At 44.2% G+C, this 20,671-nt stretch overlaps 3 protein-coding genes across 3 annotated transcripts in view; 2 read left to right on the plus strand and 1 right to left on the minus strand.

Moving 5' to 3' along the window:
- The window catches only part of LOC118770159 (mucin-19-like), a 34,604-nt gene extending 27,472 nt beyond the window's left edge, over window positions 1-7,132 (plus strand). The window contains exons 34-45 of the mRNA XM_036517643.1: window positions 266-452; window positions 750-960; window positions 1,479-1,657; window positions 2,475-2,550; window positions 2,678-2,787; window positions 3,012-3,043; window positions 3,311-3,473; window positions 3,685-3,722; window positions 4,561-4,668; window positions 5,337-5,376; window positions 6,228-6,336; window positions 6,479-7,132. Of these exons, the coding sequence (XP_036373536.1) occupies window positions 266-452; window positions 750-960; window positions 1,479-1,657; window positions 2,475-2,550; window positions 2,678-2,787; window positions 3,012-3,043; window positions 3,311-3,473; window positions 3,685-3,722; window positions 4,561-4,668; window positions 5,337-5,376; window positions 6,228-6,336; window positions 6,479-6,653 (1,428 nt within the window). The 3' untranslated portion in view covers window positions 6,654-7,132. The remainder of the gene's footprint in view (window positions 1-265; window positions 453-749; window positions 961-1,478; window positions 1,658-2,474; window positions 2,551-2,677; window positions 2,788-3,011; window positions 3,044-3,310; window positions 3,474-3,684; window positions 3,723-4,560; window positions 4,669-5,336; window positions 5,377-6,227; window positions 6,337-6,478) is intronic.
- Window positions 7,133-7,818: 686 nt separating this feature from the next.
- LOC118770263 (calumenin) lies at window positions 7,819-13,231 on the minus strand. Its single transcript, XM_036517829.1, has 7 exons — window positions 13,145-13,231; window positions 12,169-12,404; window positions 11,589-11,782; window positions 9,923-10,089; window positions 9,614-9,674; window positions 9,277-9,476; window positions 7,819-9,184 (listed from the first exon to the last, which is right to left on the minus strand). The coding sequence occupies exons 2-7, from the start codon at window positions 12,393-12,395 to the stop codon at window positions 9,080-9,082; spliced, it is 954 nt and encodes a 317-aa protein (XP_036373722.1). The 5' UTR covers window positions 12,396-12,404; window positions 13,145-13,231; the 3' UTR covers window positions 7,819-9,079.
- Window positions 13,232-17,067: 3,836 nt separating this feature from the next.
- On the plus strand, window positions 17,068-20,138 carry si:dkey-5i3.5 (uncharacterized protein LOC565091 homolog). Its single transcript, XM_036518320.1, has 3 exons — window positions 17,068-17,314; window positions 18,588-19,079; window positions 19,369-20,138. Exons 1-3 carry the CDS (start codon window positions 17,203-17,205, stop codon window positions 19,728-19,730), a joined length of 966 nt encoding a protein of 321 aa, XP_036374213.1. The 5' UTR covers window positions 17,068-17,202; the 3' UTR covers window positions 19,731-20,138.
- The last annotated feature ends 533 nt before the right edge of the window (window positions 20,139-20,671 follow it).

Here is a 20,671-nt window from a genome sequence, read left to right on the forward strand (position 1 = left end):
CAACTGCCAATTCCAAAAACATGTTTCCAGGGAAACAAGCATTAAAATCTCCAGATGGACATAAAGGTCGTGTGATATGAAAGAAAACATGCAGTGGTGTATCCTGCCTTAGATCAGAGCATCTGCTTGGCATGAAGGTGGTGTGATGTCCTCACTCAAAGCCTTCTCAGGTCTGTCTTTCTCACTGAGGCCCATGTGCAGGTTGCTGTGCTATGGCGGCTCTGATTGCTGCAGATGTTCCTCATCGGTGTGTCTTTGTCTCCAGGCTACACTAAACCAGAGGGTTGTGATGCCACCTCATACGGAGCAGGGGATCCGATTTGACGGCGGGAAGACAGACGTTTATGTTCATATTGATGCAATCCGCTCTTACGTTCGCCTCACCTACCTCAACAGAGTGGAGGTCTCTGTGCCCTGGAAGCTGTTCAATCACAACACCCAGGGACAATGCGGTATGTGTTAGGCACAACAGTAGCCTAAACTTTTCTGCAAGTGCTGTGATTCTTAGCTAGATATGAAAACTGGAAATAATTTGCAAATGTTCTGTGGTGCTTCAAACAATTTCTCATTTATTAAAATTGTGTGTTCACCAACATCTTGACCATGCAAGTTTTACAATTTGTTAGTACTGTGTAGTAGTGTGTGTGTAATGCCATCTTTATTTTAAGGTGTGTGTGTGAAACACTGTGCGTTGCATGTGCAGGTGAGTGTGTGCTCTGTGTGTGCATAATGCCATTCTCTGTGTTCAGGTGTGTGTGGTGGAGGCGACTGTATTCGCAGAAATGGTATTCAGGAAAATGCCGACTGCTGTGATGAAGCTGCTAGTGAATGGCTTTACCAAGACTCTCAGAAACCCTATTGCCCGAAATCCCCTCCATCCCCTTCCTGCAAGCCTCCAGACCCAGAATGCTTATCTCCTGAGTCTCCCACATCTCCCATATGTGATCTGCTCAAACACGAGTGAGTTCCCCTTACGTGTGTCTCTTACAGGGTGCACTTTATCCTGTGTCTGCTACAGTGTAGGTGTCACCATTCCACCCCTTTTAACCTTTCATCACAGAGACCGTTGTTTTGTGGAATGGTTTTATCTCCAGAAAGGGCCAATGATGGCAGAATACTTTCTGTTTACTCTGTGTAACTGTTAGAGGTGCTGCGTGTAAGAGGTGAAGCGATTTGCTCATTGAACCATGTGTGGAAGAGTGACTGTGTTACACTAATGTTACATTTGCCAGTGTGTAAAGCACTCTGTGTTGCTATGTTGTGTTGCAGTGTGTGTAGTAGCCCCTTTGTTGTTCAAATAGTGTTTTAAGAGTGTTTCTGTGCTGGTGTATCTGATGCTCTTATATCGTTTTTGCCATTAAGTGCTTTTATATTGGCGCTGGTTAAAGCAACTGCAGTATTTCCTGCAGAAATGGGCTTGCAGTAACTGTGTGTTGTTATATTGAAGTGTTTATTAAGGTGTGTGTTTTTTATATTAGAGTCTTCTCTGAGTGCGGTAAGAAGGTGGACCTTGAAACAATATACAAGAACTGCAGGTTTGACTTGTGTGTGACAAAGAACACCACCTACGACTGTTCATCAGTGGCGCAAGCAGCCGACACGTGCAGGAAAAACGGCTTCTGTGTGCAGTGGACACATCTGACCAACGGAACCTGTGGTAATTAGTGATTTGGTTTGATATTAGATATTTGTCTTTGCTTCTAGTTGCTTGTGTAGCAGTGTCCCATACCAGAACAGATATCTGCTAAATGACATAACTGACCTAGGTTCACGCATTCATTAAGCTCAGTCACTGGGAGTATGTCAGGTGGATGTTGTGTGTGAGAAAGACGCATGGCTGGAAAGCAATGACGAACATTCAGAAAGTGACAGACAGGACATGTTGTCTAGGTCAGAGTAAGGAGAACATGCCTGCAGCTTACCCAAGATCCCCTGTGTCCTGTGACATCACTGTTGCCACTCTGTGATTGTGGCTCTGTGATTACGTTTTCCTTTTGCTTTTTCACCCATTCACAAACCCTACTTTTGGAAAAGGCCACTTGTATAGCAGGCTTTGCTTATTGCAAAGTGAAATTAGGTGGATGGGAAATGCAAGGGTTTGAAGAGCCAATCAGCTGCAGGGGAGTGATTGGGCGGGGAAGTCAGCTGCAAAGGAGTGATTGGGTGGGGCAGTGAGATGCAGGGGAGTGATTGGGCGGGGCAGTGAGATGCAGGAGAGTGATTGGGTGGGGCAGTCAGCTGCAGGGCAGTGCTTGGATGGCCAAATGCTAACAGCCCACTTAGGAGTTTGATCAAGACAAGAATGTTAACACCCCTACAGTTGAATCAGGACCTTGGTTTAAGTCATGAAAAGACATTCTAACTTGATATGAAATATTAAGAGAATGGTCATGTGGGGCAGGAAAAGAATGGAGCTGTGTCCAGGTGATAGTCTCCTGTTCTGTCACGGCATCTCTAGCTCTTCTTGGTTTCAGGAATCACCTGCCCTGAAGGTATGGTCTATAAGGAATGCCCTGACAACACCACCAACACCAATTACTGTCAAGGAGGGTGAGATGTTTTGGTTATCAAGTGTGATACAATGAAGAAAATGTTGACACACCTCTGAAAGATAGATCTTTCATCTTTTTGATTGTGGAGGTGTGTGTAGTGAATGACTTCTGCATTCTTTATCCAGAGAGCCAATTCAGGGGGACCCCACAAGGACCCTAGAGCCTGGATGCTTCTGTCCAGACAACAAGTTCCTTGCAGAACAAGACAAAGAATACTGTGTCTCCACCTGTACTAGTAAGACACTCTTGATATTCAATGTCATCAATATTTAGTATTGCTCTCAATGTAAATAAACATGGTGTTAAATATGAGCTGAAACCATTAGAGACCAGTGACAGCCTGAACTGGGATTTAAATCACTGGACTGCTCCTCAGACCTTCCAGGTCTTAGAAGGTGGCTTGGCAGTGCTGATCTGAGAGCAGTGAGGACCATCTTAATTCCGTCTTTCTGATTTCAGCCTGCAGGGGTCCTGCTGGGGAACCCATGGAGGTGAGAAACTCCACATGCATCTGTGGTTAGCACCGTGCCATCTAACACACATTTACACACACACACATTCAAGATGTCCTTAAAATAAAGATGACTTTGCCAAAAAGTTGTGGGGCACTGGTTTCTGGTGAAGCTGCTGTGTACCGAATGAATGCTGTGATGTTGATGGACCTGCGACTCCACAGCGTCCCCTGCTTATCACAATGTTAGGGTAACTGCAGTCTGCCCCATTTCTCCTTTCTGTTGTCATTTGTTTTGTCCTCTTAGCCTGGTGATACATGGGAGGCCAGTTGCTACCAATGCACCTGCAGCAATGTCACCAAATCTGCAGAGTGTAAACCCAAGCCCTCCCCACCTCCTCCCACCTGCAAGGAAAACGAGATTCTGGTCACCTTCAATGGGACGGACTGCTGTCACTTGACTACTTGTGGTAACTTGGACATCTGATCCTTTCAGCATAAAAGAGTGCCTGTCCATATTTATGGTTATGTTCGCATCCTTAGGCTGGAATGCGTTATGTCTGGGATCAGGAGGAATGACATCCACAGAAGGACTCCCTCCCACTGCAGTCTCTTCAATTTATCATTTCATTGCAGGATGCTGTTAGTAAAAAGTGCTGTAACACTCTGGTCTCTTTTCAGTTGAGATGACATGCAAATACAAAGGCAAGACTTATAAGGTAATGCTTATGTTGCACATTATGTGACTATGTTCAGTAGGACCGTTGCAGCAGGTGTGTGTGTGAGAGAGAGAGAGAGATTACTGCAGCTGGTGTGTGTGTGTGTGTGTGAGAGAGAGAGAGATTACTGCAGGTGGTGTGTGTGCGTGTGTGTGAGAGAGAGAGAGAGATTACTGCAGGTTGTGTGTGTGTGTGTGTGTGTGTGCGTGTGTGTGAGAGAGAGAGAGAGATTACTGCAGCTGGTGTGTGTGTGCGTGTGTGTGTGTGCGCGTGTGTGTGTGAGAGAGAGAGAGAGATTACTGCAGCTGGTGTGTGTGTGTGTGCGTGTCTGTGAGAGAGAGAGAGATTACTGCAGCTGGTGTGTGTGTGCGTGTATGTGAGAGAGAGAGATTACTGCAGCTGGTGTGTGTGTGCGTGTGTGTGAGAGAGAGAGAGAGAGAGATTACTGCAGCTGGTGTGTGTGTGTGTGTGTGTGTGTGTGTGTGTGTGTGTGTGAGAGAGAGAGAGAGAGAGATTACTGTAGCTGGTGTGTGTGTGCGTGTATGTGAGAGAGAGAGAGAGAGAGAGATTACTGCAGCCGGTGTGTGTGTGCGTGTGTGTGTGAGAGAGAGAGATTACTGCAGCTGGTGTGTGTGTGCGTGTATGTGAGAGAGAGAGAGAGAGATTACTGCAGCCGGTGTGTGTGTGCGTGTGTGTGTGAGAGAGAGAGAGAGATTACTGCAGCTGGTGTGTGTGTTGGTGAAATTACTGCTGTGTGTGTGTGTTAGTGAGATTACTGCAGCTGGTGTGTGTGTATGTGTGTGTGTGTGACTGGTGTTTCCTTTCCCTTTACTTGTAGGTTGGAGATAGATGGACTGACCCCTCCCAGCCCTGTGAGTCATATGTCTGTGACGAAAGTGGACTTCAGAAGGAGACAAAAGTTTGTGCTGAGGAGCAGTGTGCTGAGGTATCGTGTCTCTCTGTGATTTCCAATCTCACCCCTGAGTCACAGTTCCAAACCTTTGCAAAAATGTATTAGTTGGGGCTGCCGGGTGGTTCTTCTTACAGTGCTGGCTGCCACAAGGCTGAGCACTGTGGCCCGGGTTTGATCCCAATGTGTCATCACCCAGCCATGACCGCTAGTGACATGTGGCGTAATAAACTGGCTTTGTTCTGCAGAATGATATAGGGGAGGATAGGTCTGAGCCACTGCACGTCTGCGACCCCTGCTGCTCCATCAGGTGGCTGTAGTTCTCCTTGCATAAAACTGCGTATGAAGCATCCTCCCCCACCCCCAGTCTGTGCAGGCTCAGCAGGGGCTGCAGTGGGTGAGCAGCAGGGGCTGACAGTCGCGTTTCAGAAGAGTCTGTGCGTGTCACTCCTGCACTCAGCAGGGGTCAGCAGCAGAAGGACATAACTGGCCATCCCAGATCAGGAGAAAAAAGAGGCAAAGCATTGGGCATTCCAAAATTATACAAAAAAATGAAAAAAAATGTTTTAGTCCATCCCCACTTCACCCTGAGGATCCCCCTTCTTCACTCCAGTATGTAATAACAACAATACAAGCAATACTCCGTCTCATTCCTTCACACTAACTGCTACATGCTTTCCTGCTTTTTTCTGTCCATTTTTCAGGAACTCAGAGTTTGGGACAAAGACCATTGCTGTTACACATGTAAGCTGTCGTCCTGATTCAGTGCATCTTTGACCATAGTCATATACACTATCCTACCAAAAGTCATGGGACATGGGGGGCTATGAATCCAACATCTTCGTTCCAAGAAATGAATAGCTTCCTGGCCCACCTTCGGTCTTACTGACTGCGTCAGTGTGTAGTGGGAGGCTGTTTGCTAATTTCTGCTAAAAAGTGTGCTCCATTCTTCCTTTAAAGCATTAGTCAGCTCCACTACTGAAGAGGGTCTTCCTGCTGTGTTCCAGTTCATCCCAAAGATGTTCTGTTGGGTAGAGGGCTCTGTGCAGGTTGCTGCAGTGTCACCACGCGTAGCCACACTCATTTTCACGCAGTCAGACGTGGTGCCCGTGCAGCTCGCGTGAGATGCAGGAAGCCGCAGTTAATGACTTCCTTTTTACTGTTGTTTTTTACATTATGCCGTTTAAGCCCAAACTGCAGAAGGCAGCGTAGTCAGTCAGGTCTCAGCTCTTCAGCATGCGGGGCACTTGTGAATGTTGAATAAAGAATTCATTGTTTAATACTTTCTTTGTTAAAATATTTTGTTGAGTTCTAGTGCAAAACTGATAAGACTTTACTAACTTATTGTTGGACTAAGCATCAGTGTTTTAATGACAGTTTGTTAATGATTTATTAAACATAAATACCTTTACTGTATTTCTTTAGCTTCATTTTAAAATGTCCAAGATCCTGCATGAGAAACAAACTTCATGACATATTACTATTGGCATCAGGATTGGTGGATATGTTTTCACAAATATCAAATACTGGTACCCTTAAAAAATGCCTGTTATGAAAAAGTGCGTGGTTGTTGATGTCGTCACTTCTTGGCACAGGTGATCAGACATGTAGTCCGAGGATGACCAAAGTGAACGTCTCAGTGGAAGACTGCAAAGAGGAGGCGGAGCTCCCTGTGTGTATGGGCCAATGTGGATACAGCTCTCGGTGAGACCCGCCTCCACATGGCACATTCACCTGGAGCCAAAAAACAGTCAACAAGACAGTGCTGTGTTAGGGAGCCCAGGGTGGTGTCACTGACTGCGAGAGGAAAATCACTCTCCTCTTTATCGTCTCTCTTTCGTTTCAGGTTGGTACAAGGTACACTGAATCAGGAGGACATTTTCCATATGAAGAAGGAATGTCAGTGCTGTCAGGAGCTGACGTCAGAGGAGCGCACTTTAACTGTGACATGTGGTGGAAACATCTCCAAATCCTATAAGTACAGGCACATCACGAAGTGCGAGTGTAATATCTGCACATAGCAGCCTGGAACTCTGTCCCCCTGTATTGCCATTTCTTACAGTCTCTGCAGGTGATTTTAAATGCCAGTCTCTGGGCTGTTCCAACAGGCCTTAAACTTAACTGCTGTAAAGAATTATGTTTAGAATGGTAACAGCTACAATATACCAACATAATACTTACAGCATCCAACATCATACTTTATAAATAACAATACTTTTTGTCCTGAAAATAACTATAAGCAGGCACTATGCTTCAAAGCGTGTGAACTGCTCCATAGTCATATATAAGATGCTCTTTAAGTGTTACTAAAATGTTTACCTTGGGAAAGTCGGATTGGCAGAGAATTTCTCACGCATGGAAATTGCTGAATTCAGAGGGATTTTAAATCAGGGTATCTTATATGATTTTAATGTAGCAAACTTTATCAAAGAAATCAAGCATAATGAAGATGGCAGTTAATATGATTGAACCATCTTTCAAATATCTGTTCCTAATGATAACCACTCTAATCAAACCTTATAAACTGTTATCAAATCAATAAACAATTTCTTTGCAAGTGACTCATTGTTATCACCCGTGTGCTAACTTGTTGCCTACAATTTTAAATGAATTAGAGACCACACTCAAATCAGCTGAATTCCACTGTGGTCACAACTATTTTATGAACAAATGTGATACAACATATAGGACATGTAAAATGCAAAAAGTGCTTGTATTTGTCAGTTAACAAGTAAATAAATATACCAGTCAAATTTGGTCACACCTGATTAAGATCATGGGAGACATGCATTCAAGACAGTTTGATCCCAAGACTTATGCTTAAATGCTTGATATTTGTTTCTTAAATATAAATGGTGAAGTTGATGTCTGTGCATGAATTACTTCCAAAAAATCTTCAATTTTAAAAAATTTTGGCTGTTTTGAAGAATCTAAAATAAGATTTTTGATTTGTTTATAACACTTTTTTGGTCACTGCATAATTCCATTTGTGTTATTTCCTAGTTTGATGTCTTTACTATTATTCTAAAATGTGGAAAACAGTAAAAAGAAAAGTGTGCCCAAACTGGGCATAAAACTCAGTCTAGACTGCTGTTCATAGATTTTTCATCACCTTTTAATGTCATTTAGTCTCACCCTTCAGCAGAGGTAAATTGACCATTTTATCATGGATTTTAGTCTTGTGGGGTGGCTAAAGGGTGAAAATGAATCTCTCAGACACAGTCTGCTCTTCCAGTGAATCACCACAAGGGTGCGTCCTTTCACCCCCCTTTATATCCTCTCCATCGCTGAGGCTAGCGTGAGAACAGGATCACTCTGCAGTTCACCAATGACTCAGCGATTGTCAGTTTGCTGCCTTACAGTGAAACTAGCCATGAACCAGGAATCAAAGACCTCGACTGGCATGGGGAGTCATTTTTACAACCAACAGTCAAAAATGAAGGACATGAAGACTGATTTTAGTGCCTAATCTACCCCATGCAAGGACACAATCATACCCTACAATCAAAGCATATCAATGAAGCGAAATCATGTCACTAGTTACTCAGAATTTATTTTATTATTGAGAAACTGTCCAATTGCCATAGAACACAACTCAGTCTCTGCAGTTTAGGCGTGCTCCAATAAAAACTCCGAATGGCCTTTCAGGCTATTTTTAGTAACCCAACAGCTGACAATGACACCACAGAAAGGGAACAGAACACCTGAATAAGTTTTTAAACACTAATGGGGAGTGTGTGGAGGGGAGAGAAGGAAGCCGCTTGACCAAAAAAACCTTAATTCTACTCCAAAGGGACATCCATGACCCAAAACTACTTCAAACACAGTACAGAAACCTCACTTGTTCTTTAACTTTCATAAACATACTAAATCATAAAGGATATTCCAAAAAAAAAACCCTAAAAGGCACAACAAAGGAGGAATGTGTGTCAGTGTTCACCTCACTCTTACACATGCTGGCAGCGCACTGTCAGAACAGTGAAAGCAATGCATAAAACCACAAAGCTCCAGAGGTGTACAGAAGAATGACACTAACAGTAATTGAAATCCATGATACTTGTTGTGTCGGAGTTTATGAACTGCTTACCTAAGCCAGAGTGGGGAAAGGGAGGAGATCTCCAGAGGCCTGTCGCCTCTTGCTGTGAGCAGCTTCTCACTGAGGCAGAGCGGCACAACTCTGCTACACAGCGCATTTCACTCCACTGTGTAGAGTTACACCCATCAGCACCCCACACACGCCTAAATTACATTATTCAAAATGAGCTCAAACCAGTATAACAAAAACAGCTATTTCATTTTACAAAATCAACTGGCAGTTTGTCCACAGAACAAAAAAAAACCAAACACAAATGGAAGTCCTCATCGCAGTCTCCACGGTACAGGAATTTTATACAAAATAAATTACTGTTTAGCTAGTCAAGATTAAAAAAAGATCCTATCTAAGGGATCAAAACTCGTCGTGCCGTACTAAAGCTTCTCCAAAATCTGTCGCCTGACTCCCAACAAACAAGTCATATTTGTTAAGTATTTCTTCTTTGGTTAGTTGGCCATCCTGGAAACAAAACAATACAAAATGAAAAATTAAATTCAGCTGCACTCTAACAGTATTACACTGTGAGGGACTACTTTAACATGGGGCCTCACCTTGTCCGAGTCGGACTCGTACACCAAGTGTCTGGCCTCGGCCTCGGCGTGGTCGTAGTCCGAGGGCAGGATCCAGTCCCTGGTCTCCTCCTTGTCCATCTTCCCATCCTTGTTCTTGTCCCGGAACTCCAGGAACTGCTCACGCTCCGTCTTCACCCACTCGGGCTCCTCAGGGTCGCCTCCTTGATTGTACATGTCCCCTGGGAGGAGTGAGAAAGATGGCAGAAAGCGCTGAGATCACACCTGCCCACTTTCCACAGCAAGCTTCTCAAACCTAAACACTTCCATAACCTGTCACTGTAATTCAGCTTCATAATGGCTTACCCTTTGCACTTACCGATATACTCTTCCAGGTCAATGAAGCCGTCTCCATTCTTGTCGATGTCTTCCATTGTTTCCTATGGGGACAATAAACAGCACAGAATAAGCAGCACGGTGAACCAGTGAAAATGTCATCACTAACCGTGATCTCCCACCTGGAAAATGCCCTCAAAGTTTTCAGTAGAATCGTTGACCCATTTTGTCATGGACCCTCCTTTTCACCCTCTGGTTAAGGTTCCTGTTTTCACCTCCCATTCCTGATGCTGCCAGGCTGATCTTTCCCTGGGGCGGCAGCTCCTCTGCTTATAAAAAGGTTCTGACTCACCACCACTACGATGTCCTTCATGTAGTCGTACTCCTCTGGGTGCAGGAAGGCAGTGAACTCCTCCTTGTTGGCGATGAGGTCCCCGTCTCTGTCGGCCATTTTGAAGCGTCTCTCGTCTCTGGACATCATCTGCTTGTAGTTGAAGCCGTCCTCAGGGTCCGGGTCATCTGAGGGGAATGGAGCTCCATTACAGAGGGGCAAATTCAATGCCTCATTACAATAGTTTCTCTTTCTGGCTCTTACCCGAATATGATGCTATTCCATACATTACCACTGGAGGGGGTATGTGGTCTTAAGCACCACTTAGAGTCTGACAATTGATAGTTGTTGCTACTGGTGATGAACGAAAATTTTCAGTGAGTATTTTATACTTATACTTACTTACCATGACAAGGATGACTCACATTTCAATTATACTGAAATCTGATCCCCATTGCTGACTGTTGCCATGGTTTAGAATGCCATTTGACTATGCTAAATAGCTTCCAAACTATGTCAAACGAGATCTGTTGAGAGTGGCATTGCATTACATTAAAATGAAAGACTGGAGGTTGGTGGAGAAACTCGGCAGCTGTACCAGTGCATTTATGCCTTTCAGATAACAATGATTCCAAAGGTTCTGTTCTCGTCTTACTGTGAGCTGGTTTTACTTTGGTCTGTGCTGTCATTAGGACATGCATCTTACTGCTGGGCAGGTTACAGCTTTACTTCTGGGTGTGCTGTACCTTTACTGTGAGCGTGCTGTACTGTGAGCGTGCTGTACCTTTACTGTGAGCGTGCTGTACCTTTACTGTGAGTGTGTGTGAGCGTGCTGTACCTTTACTGTGAGCGTGCTGTACCTTTACTGTGAGCGTGCTGTACTGTGAGCGTGCTGTACCTTTACTGTGAGCGTGCTGTACCTTTACTGTGAGTGTGTGTGAGCGTGCTGTACCTTTACTGTGAGCGTGCTGTACCTTTACTGTGAGCGTGCTGTACCTTTACTGTGGGTGTGCTGTACCTTTACTGTGGGTGTGCTGTACCTTTACTGTGGGTGTGCTGTACCTTTACTGTGGGTGTGCTGTACCTTTACTGTGAGCGTGCTGTACCTTTACTGTGAGCGTGCTGTACCTTTACTGTGAGCGTGCTGTACCTTTACTGTGAGTGTGCTGTACCTTTACTGTGGGTGTGCTGTACCTTTACTGTGAGTGTGCTGTACCTTTACCGTGAGTGTGCTGTACCTTTACCGTGAGTGTGCTGTACCTTTACTGTGAGTGTGCTGTACCTTTACTGTGGGTGTGCTGTACCTTTACTGTGAGCGTGCTGTACCTTTACTGTGAGTGTGTGTGAGCGTGCTGTACCTTTACTGTGGGCGTGCTGTACCTTTACTGTGAGCGTGCTGTACCTTTACTGTGAGCGTGCTGTACCTTTACTGTGAGTGTGTGTGAGCGTGCTGTACCTTTACTGTGAGCGTGCTGTACCTTTACTGTGAGCGTGCTGTACCTTTACTGTGAGCGTGCTGTACTGCACTTATGCATCCACTTATCATGCACTGACTGTGTTCTCATTAGAGCTTCAAGAGCTGACTCTACACTCAAGCTAAATGGCATGGGCAGTTACCTTTCGCCTTCACTCACTGCGTGAACAGAAGCGATGCTGCCCCCTGCTGTCACAGGCGAGAGCGGCTTACCTAAGATGTAGCCGTAGGTGGCATTCTTGTACTCCTCCCATGAGACACGTCCGTCCTCGTTAATGTCGTGACCTTTCCACTGACGGTCCACGTCATCATAAATCCAGCGTTTCTGCGCAAATTTGATCCACTTTTTCATCTCTTCTGTCGTCACAAACCCGTCTTTGTCTTCATCTATTCTATCCACAATCTTGCTGAGGAGGGGAGAGACAGGAAATGCGAATGAGCCTTAGGGATGCAGACGCTCAAGTGGGAGATAATGAGGCAGAGAGTCTAAACAAACCGCAGTCAGAACAGACACCTTATCTGGATGTATAAGTGCATAACATGCATATGAATGCTAACACACAGAGGCAGACACAAGCATAAACTCAGTCTGTGCTACCCACAAAGCTTTATAAATAGGGCCTAAATGCAAATGTACATATTTTAATACTTGAATCCAATCAGGCCATATTCACCAAGACCATGCCTATTATAATCACAAAAGTCATATTTCCTCATCATTAGTTATAAAACCATTACAGTGGACTGAATCCCTCCCCTCACACCACAGAACCCGCACCCTCACACACCCTACCCCAGCCTCTCCTTGCTCTCCTCAGGGGTCAGCTGGTCGAAGGTCTTGGCCTCCTCCTGGCCCAGGAAGGCGTCGTGGTCGTAGTCGAAGTTCTCCGTGTCATCGTGCTCCTTGTCGCTCAGCTGGGGGTCGTGATGGACACGGCCCTTCTTCTCCGTCGGCTTGCTAGTGACGCAGACCACACACAGCGCAACACAGACTGCCAGCGGACCAAGCTCCATGTTCATACCGCTTACCTGTGGGCAAAGGACACACCTATACAATTCATTTCAGTGTACACTCAGGCACACAGTTTACGGTATCCAGCTTCTGCACCAGCGCTGCTCTCTCCAGGTTTCACTGCGCTGTGCTTCCCACATGCTTGCAAGGCCACATGCCTTATTGCCATGGAAACACGAGTCCCAACCAAGTGACATTAACAGAGAATAAGCCATGACGCCATCGGCCAACAGCACAGAAAACTCAACAGCCTCCTGCAAAATCCTGATAGGCGAGTCCCTGTTATTATTTATCTAAATGAGGCGACGGATTGAATCCCATCAGAGAAAATCCATCTCACACACCTGAGCAAGCATCATTCCAAAACGATGCTAACGAAGTGCGATTGAGCTCCCCTAGAATAACGTTAGTGGATCATTGAACGTCATGCACGTTTCCTACCTTTACTGTGTACTTGTAATACCAGTGTGCTGTTAATACCAATATTCTGGCAGACATGTTTTGTAATTATATAACGTAAAGTGAGTAACAACCTTTTTGTGCACTAAATATTTTTTGTCAAGATGGTAACGACAACAAAGTGATGTCATGACAGACCGCAACCAGCCAGCGGTATGCTGCGAAAGTCCTAGCCGTTTGTCACGGCTAGCTAAGCATGACGATGAATGAAAAACAAAAATGATAATGTAGGCTATAGTCTGCTACATGTCTTATTCCACTGCTGAATACATACAGCGGTTGCAAAGAGGCCATTTACCTGATCTTTCGACCCCGGAGGGTAACCTATTTCCAGTATATACAGGCAACCAACTCGACCACACACCGCCGGATGTGCACATTTTCCTGCTCCGCTTCCTGTAGGAAAAATGTAGGAATGAACCAATCAGATTACAGTTTCATAGCTTCTTTATCGGATTATGATTGGACCACTTCAGTACAATACGTATAATATGATTGGCCAGTGAACGCCACGTCCCCAAACCAGCTTTGAATGGTGCGGTGCAACTCGGAGTGATCAGACCCGAGTGTAAGCAGGTGGAAGTGTCGCCGTGGCGGGTAGATGTGCGGACCCTGCTGATGGAGGGGAGGAGCGGTTCCCTGCGCCGCTCGGTGCGCTAACGCCCGCGAACGGAGGGAGGTAAAGATGGTTGAATAGATGGTGGTGTAAATTTGTCAACGAAAGTTGAAACCACACAAGTTTCTTATCTTTAGAATCCAGCCTCGAAGGGCTGAGAGGCGGAAGTTTGTTGTAATTGTCTAATGACAAAAGGCTCCCTTTAACAGTGGCCATACACACTAACAGTTCAAAGCGTAAGGATTTATTTTGATCACATTAAAGACCTCATGTCAAACTTTCTGATTATAAACTTTGTTATATTCTCATGTCTGAGCAAAAGCATTGGTTGTTTTCTTGACTGCAAAGTGTGAATCCTATTTGGAAGCTCAACACAAGTGTTTTAATGAGGCAAACGTTTGATACTTTATCCAGTAAAACCAGTGTGTGTTAGTGGCTTTTTTGTCTTTGTTCCAGGACATTAAATTATGTTGTTCTGCTGGGGTAACTGCGCATTGTTTCCTGCTGAGGCCCCATCGTAATTGTGTCTGGTTGATGCCTCTCAAACACTAGCGTGCTGAGCCTGCCCCCTGGTGGTGAAGCAGCAGAATGCAGATCGACTGTACGTGTAGAACAGGTGGAATGGTCTTTTAAACACACTACAAGCACAATGAACATGGACTTCATTTTCCATGTAGAAAAACACCTTTCTGTAGCTCAGTCTTGGTATAGTTGCAGGTTCATAGTAAAGACTGTCCATTCTACACACTGACCAGGGGGATCGTTCCCTCCTATAATACTGATGTTTATAACTTTTTTGTAAAAGTTCAGTTTTATCCATTTTCATCAAAAAGGTTAGACCCCTGGAGATACCATACTGCATCCACTAGCAGTCCTCGCTGCCACATCACTACCTGGGGTTTGTCCCTATGGCCCCACTGACTCCAGCTCAGCCATCTGTCCTCATACTCCTGTCAGCAGCTTTAAGACTGGCAGTGTGAGAGGGGTGTTTTTAATTGTTTCTTTAACTATGTTTTACAGCCCTGTATTGATAACATTGTTTGCTTTTAAACTGTACCTATAGGGAAATATAAGATGTTATAAACTACAAATTTCCCTCACAATTTGATTTCTGAATGACTGTAAAACTATGCAACTTGCCACAACATAACTGCATATATCATGCAGATGATCTCCAATATACTAGATACTATTTTTAATTCTGAACTACTAAAGCAGTGACTGCCTGATAGTACCTTGTTGCAGCTATAGCATTACATTATTATCATTTAGCAGATGCTTTTATCCAGATCAACTTAACATAGCTTTTTACCTTACCCATTTATACAGCTGGATAATTTCTGAGGTGGTTCTGGGGTAAGCACCTTGCCCAAGGGTTCAGCAGCAGAGGTACTGCAGGGAATCTTATGGGCCCTGTTTCTTACTGACATGCAACCCAGCCATCCAAAATACTCCGTTCACTTCCAGGTGAAATATGTACAACCAGTGGGACCAATCGCCAGGTCAGCCATTATGGGCAGCACCTGACGGAAGCCTGGCCCGGAGTACATATATCTCCTCATAATCATGCATGTAGTAAATCTGGAAGGGTCTGAACCCAGGTCTCACATTCTTCATCTTTCTAAATGCGAGGCTGTCTCCTGTGGGTGCTGTAAATCTCAGACACTCCCCTCTCCTGTACCGATCCAAACAGCAGTGAAAGAAAAGTACACTTTAAAGCCATTGGACAGGATGGATGGAAACACTTTGTGAGCAGTGGTGTGGTGGGCCATTGATGGTCTATGGACTCTTCTTTATTCATCAACCAATAAAGAAGGCAACACAAATAACCAAAACTGCAAGTTGCAGATGCCACTTACAAAGGAATGTCTGAGCACAAACTTTAAGTTGGCTTGGAAAGCCCAGCATGATAGTAGCTAGTAGGTACAAGCTTTGCTGAAGAGTGTCTGTGGGTGTGGCTGCTGTAGCAGGCCCATTGTGACATGTGACAATGTTAACATTCTTAATGTTCTATCCATGTTAGCCTAATGGGAGGCCTTTCAATGTTAAATTGTAAATATCTCCAAAAATATTTTAGGTTTTGACACAAAAACTGCAAGCAATGCAATCCCATACTAGAAGGTATTGGCCATGTTTTGTAAGTGAAGTTGAAAAGCTGTTGTAGGAGTTATGTACAGAAAATTAGAAGGAATAGGAGACCAAATTCAACCTGCTTAATTATGGCTCTATGAGTTGTAGACAGCAGAAACTGAATAGGCACAGGCCTCCTCGAGTTCAGTGGGCGCGATGGCTGAGATTACTTAGCTAACTCAGCTATCTCAGATAGCTTTATGTTGTGATAGGCACAATATTGTTGCTTTATTAATGTTTTTGGTTGCTGATGTATAAAGGTAATCATGTATAATGGGTCTCACTGATTTCATATTACTGAATACAATAACTCAATCTGAAACGGACCAAATTAAGTATCAGAATTTTAAATACGAATTTAAATAAGTAAAACTCATTTCTTTCTGAAACTGATATCACTCCATAGTCAACAGAGGTTTCGATAAATATATAAAGGTATTTACGTCAAAGGTCACGGTGTGGTTTAAGCAAACAGCAAATCTGCAGCGTCCCAATGCTGCCAATTTGCGTATTTTCTTCGACTCGTACAACCTCGCATCGTCTGCGACCCGGAAACCGATCACTGCTCGCCTCCTTAAGGGTGATTCACAAGCAAGAAGGAGACGTCCTCGTCGGATGTCGTTTGGCTCGGATGCGTCGGTATATCCTAATGCGGAAGAGTTTTTTTTAAGGAGCTCTGACGTTCCCGGTACACAAATCCGACGTTACATGCCTTTTTATATTGCTGCGATAGCAAACCTATTACAGAAATACAAAAATATGTGTACAGCGAACAAACAGCCAAAGTATAATGACAAATCACAATACAATTATATTTTGACAGCGATTGCACACCTTATGGAGTTTTAACTTTTATACTGTTCGTAAAGAGGTGGTGTAATATTTTAAATCTACCCTTAAAACTCTAATAATTGTCCTTTTATGCATAAGTACAAGATGTGATTTTAAGGGATGAAACCTTTTGCTAGCAAAATAGTCACATTAACCATATATTCCATATTAAAAAAAAAAAAAAAACAGGATGGGATCCCTGCTAAACGTCATTCGAAATTGCGAGAGTTCAGCTTCAGGAGCCTGTTCCGTTTCCCCGCAGGAGGAGAAGCGGGTGCACATGTTTAAGGTATTGGGACACAGCCTCACTGTTTCTGTGCATACCGCACACCTCTGTAAAATAAATTCATTTCCTTTGTTATGGCGCATTTTTACAATCACATTTTACATCACACAGCGCGGTAGCCTACACAGTACATTTTCCAGAGGGAATGGAAAAAAAAAACAAAACCCAGGCTATTAGGGGAAAGTTGCATGAACGTGTAAGATCTGGAGCACTGCTGATTATTTGCCAGGGATAGTGGTTGTTTCTGACGAGCCTCTCACTGCTACACCTCCTGGCAGCGGAACCAGGCGGCTCTGTAAATCGGAGACGTGTAATAACAGTAAGGGACTGTCACCGATACATTTTCCTTTTTAAAAAACGAAACGCTTACAAAACACAGTCTGCTGGTTATGAAATCGTCTTCGAGATTAAGTTTACATCTAGAGGAACTATTTTCCCGCAGTAGCAGTGCACATAGGGATTAGTGTCGTTATTTAACTTAGATGTTGTCAAAATGATTGCATTACAACACTTTGGCGGGCTTAGGAAGCATGTGCTGGAGAAAGCGCCTGGCTGGGCGTATCGCGTCCGGGGGAGCGAAGCAGCCAGCGCGGCGGGGGGAGCAGGTAGGGGCTGATTGCGAAACGGAAGATGCGGACGAGTCTTTAGAGCTCATTTATCGTACGATTTTCGCTAGGTTTGAGTTCATTTCTCTAAATGATTTCTCGCAGGAGAAATGTGACAAAATAGGTTTTGACCACCTTTAGCTAGAGAGCTAGGCAGTAAAGAGAGAAAAGGGAGTGGTGTAGTAAGTGTGACTGGCTTGATAGAATACACTTCTGTTACCACTGTGATTAGGTTTAGAGTTGGCAACAAACAACTACTGACATCACATTAAACGTGGCTGCGGCAGTTCGGTTTAGGATGCCAAATATTTACGCACCCATTCGGGCGTTAGCTGTGTTTCTGTAGGTTGCTGTATGTCCTTACAGCTAAGCAATATCAAGCTCGCTGTTGTCTAACCGTTAGAAGGTAAATGTGTGCGGGTGTGATCTCTAAATAACAAAGTGTGTTTGTAGTACACAACCAACACTCTGTTAATGCTGCGTTTTGCCTACGCTGCCCCCACACAAACACAAATATTCAAATTCAAATATTCGAACACGCGTATAGTTTGAATGTTCTACTGTTGTGTTGGTTGTTTCCGGACTGTAGAGGTTAGATGAAAAACAGTCTCCCTATCCTTAACGTGACCTCCAGACTGCCTTTCCCAGCTCCCCTTATCTAACCTCTTACTTCTAGTTAATCAGAAATAAACAGCTCCTCCTGTCTGCTTGCTGTCCTGCCCTCTCTCCCTCTGGTGTTTTATTTGCAGCCAATTACAGTATGATCTTTTATTAATTAGTTGTCTTTATAAAGGCACCTCTCCTGCCCTTTGGCACGTCCTCAGTTTGTGAGTCTTCCACAGGACGAGCGCAGCAACCGCAGCTGCAGCTTTAGCAAGCATCTCCACAGCAAGGCGTCTGTACAGCAATAGTTAGCACGGTTTCAGATGACCTTGTCTTTGTGCCACTGTCCTAGTTGACTGAAATTCAGAAGGCACTGTGTTGCTGTTCTTCATGATGTAATTATTATTTCTGTAATCCGTTTTACTTTAATTTTACCTTGTATGTTGCATGTTACTGAAATTTGTGTTTCTATCATTCGTTTTACTGTAATATTTATGTAATTTTTTCTACTGTAATAGGTGTTTTTGTAATTCACCTTGCTGTAATTTGCTTCACGAAGGTGGCAGAATCTATTATACTGTAACTGGTGTTTGTGTAATCCATGTTACTCTAATTGGTGTTTGTGTAATCCATGTTACTCTAATTGGTGTTTGTGTAATTTCCTCTACAGCCTGCAGCCTTGTTGTGCCAATGACATCCAGGTCAGCCAAAGCAGGAGGGGTCTCTGCGCTCAAGATAAGCAAGACCATAACATTTTACATGAATGAATCAGAAGTGGCTGCCACGCCCTTGCAGGGCGGGGCTAGACCCCTGCTCCTGCTCCTCCCCTGGCTGGGGTCCCGCCCCCAGGCCCTGGCTAAGTACTGTGAGCTGTACTTCAGGACGGGCTTTGACGTACTGGTGGTGGAGAGTGAGGTCAGCCAGTTCCTCTGGCCCCGCTGGGGGCTGGAATATGGAGCAAAGTTAGTGGAGGTGCTGCGGAGCGACATGTTCGCCCAGCGCCCCCTCCTGGTGCACGCCTTCTCCATTGGGGGCTACACCTTCACCCAGCTGCTCATCCATGTGTCGCGGGACCCCCAGAGGCACCAGGACCTGACCAACAGGATCAAAGGTCACATCTATGACAGCCTAGTGATTGGGTCTCTGGAAAGAATGGCAGTAGGTGAGTGGCACATGGTAAAGCACAGGGGTAATTGTTCCAGAGAAGTTTACAACTGTACAGTTACAGTTTATAGAATTGCTGTTTATTGGTTTGTTGTGTCTGAAGATTTCATACACATGAACTGAAGACATTACCTTACCATCATCTCTGTCATCTGGTTTTCTCATGGCCTAACACAGACATTGACCTCATTACTGATTGCAGTCGTTAGAGATTAACAGTGTGACCCCTATGACCCCCAGATGAGTGGAGTAACTCACTGATTTGAACCATTCATTCTGTCTTAAAGGCCTTGGAAAGAATGTGTTCCCCCAATGGGAGGGCCTGGTCAGAAGGCTGAGCCTCCTCTACTTCAGAGCGTTTAAGAGACAGACTGTGGACTACTTCAACACAGGAATCGATGTCTTCCGGAAGTCTCCAGTCACGGCGCCTGCCCTGTTCTTCTTCTGTGAGAATGATGCGCTCTGTGACCATGAGGCCATGGAGGAAATCATTGAGTACTGGAGGAAGCGTGGGATGACAGTAGAGAGCCGGAAGTGGAAAGAGTCGATTCACGCCGGACACCTGCGCAGTCATCCTCAGGAGTACCTGTGCACCCTGGAGACCTTCCTGCAGTCTCTCAGCCTCATTCCACTCAGAGCTAAAATGTGACCTCCCCACCCCTCTGTACTTCGCCCCTGAAAGCAGCAGCCTTCAAGACCTCACTGTGTATACCTCACATAGCGTATGACTTCTGCAGATCCACTGGCTGTTCTCATTAATTTCTGGGAACTTCTCTCTTTTCAACTGAAAAGTTTTTAGCATACAGCACACATTCTGAATTTGCTTGTCATGAATGTGCTTGGATAACTTGACCAGCAAGCATTTCAGACATACCTCTGAATTAAACTTTTCTGTTATGTATTCATTGTAGTTTCAGTTTATTTGGACTCTCAGCCACTAATAGTGGTAGATTACCAACCACTGTATCCCTGCTGCACATATTCTATGGTGTGCAATTTTACTTTGTCAAATCAGTTATACTGTGACTTAATTGATAAGTGTGTGCTTTTATAATTTTCAGGCTGTACACCTTAAACAGCTCAAATTCTGCACCTATGTAAATAAGAGTAATTGGGGTGGCCAGAGGCTTCTATACAAAGTATTTTTGAAGGATAATAAATTAACATGTTTTAGCCTTTTGCTACTTACTTAGCTTTTTCAGAAGAACAATGTTATGATGTAGCTGCTGCTGTATTTCTGGATTTATCCTATTATTTTAAATTGCATTTAAAAAACTATGCAATATTTTTTACATGTATTTAAATTTAGAAACAACTGTAAACATGTCAACAACCCTCAGATTTTAAAAAAAATTACAAGGTCAGAAACTTTCAGTCATATTGCCTGATTATTTTCTGTTTTAGGAGCACCAGTGTGCTGTATGGGTAAGCAGGGCTTGTAACCCAAAAGGTTACTGGTTGTACTGCTGTTGTATCTTTGGGCAGGGAATTTATTCTGAATTGCCTCTGTAAATACGCCAGCTATACAATGACACCATGTAAAAACTGGAAGCTATGTAAGCCTCTCTATATAAGCAAATGTAATATAGT

Source organism: Megalops cyprinoides, chromosome 23 (genome assembly GCF_013368585.1).
Source record: "Megalops cyprinoides isolate fMegCyp1 chromosome 23, fMegCyp1.pri, whole genome shotgun sequence".
NCBI classification, from domain to species: Eukaryota; Metazoa; Chordata; class Actinopteri; order Elopiformes; family Megalopidae; genus Megalops; species Megalops cyprinoides.

Coding starts and splice junctions, on each gene's coding strand:
- si:dkey-5i3.5 (XM_036518320.1), top strand. CDS start 17,203: ATGATTGCATTACAACACTTTGGCGGGCTTAGGAAGCATGTGCTGGAG. Junction 17,315..18,587: donor CAGCGCGGCGGGGGGAGCAG/GTAGGGGCTGAT, acceptor TTTCCTCTACAG/CCTGCAGCCTTGTTGTGCCA. Junction 19,080..19,368: donor TCTGGAAAGAATGGCAGTAG/GTGAGTGGCACA, acceptor TCTGTCTTAAAG/GCCTTGGAAAGAATGTGTTC.
- LOC118770263 (XM_036517829.1), bottom strand. CDS start 12,395: ATGAACATGGAGCTTGGTCCGCTGGCAGTCTGTGTTGCGCTGTGTGTG. Junction 11,783..12,168: donor GAGAGCAAGGAGAGGCTGGG/GTAGGGTGTGTG, acceptor TCCCCTCCTCAG/CAAGATTGTGGATAGAATAG. Junction 9,675..9,922: donor TGAAGGACATCGTAGTGGTG/GTGAGTCAGAAC, acceptor TTGTCCCCATAG/GAAACAATGGAAGACATCGA.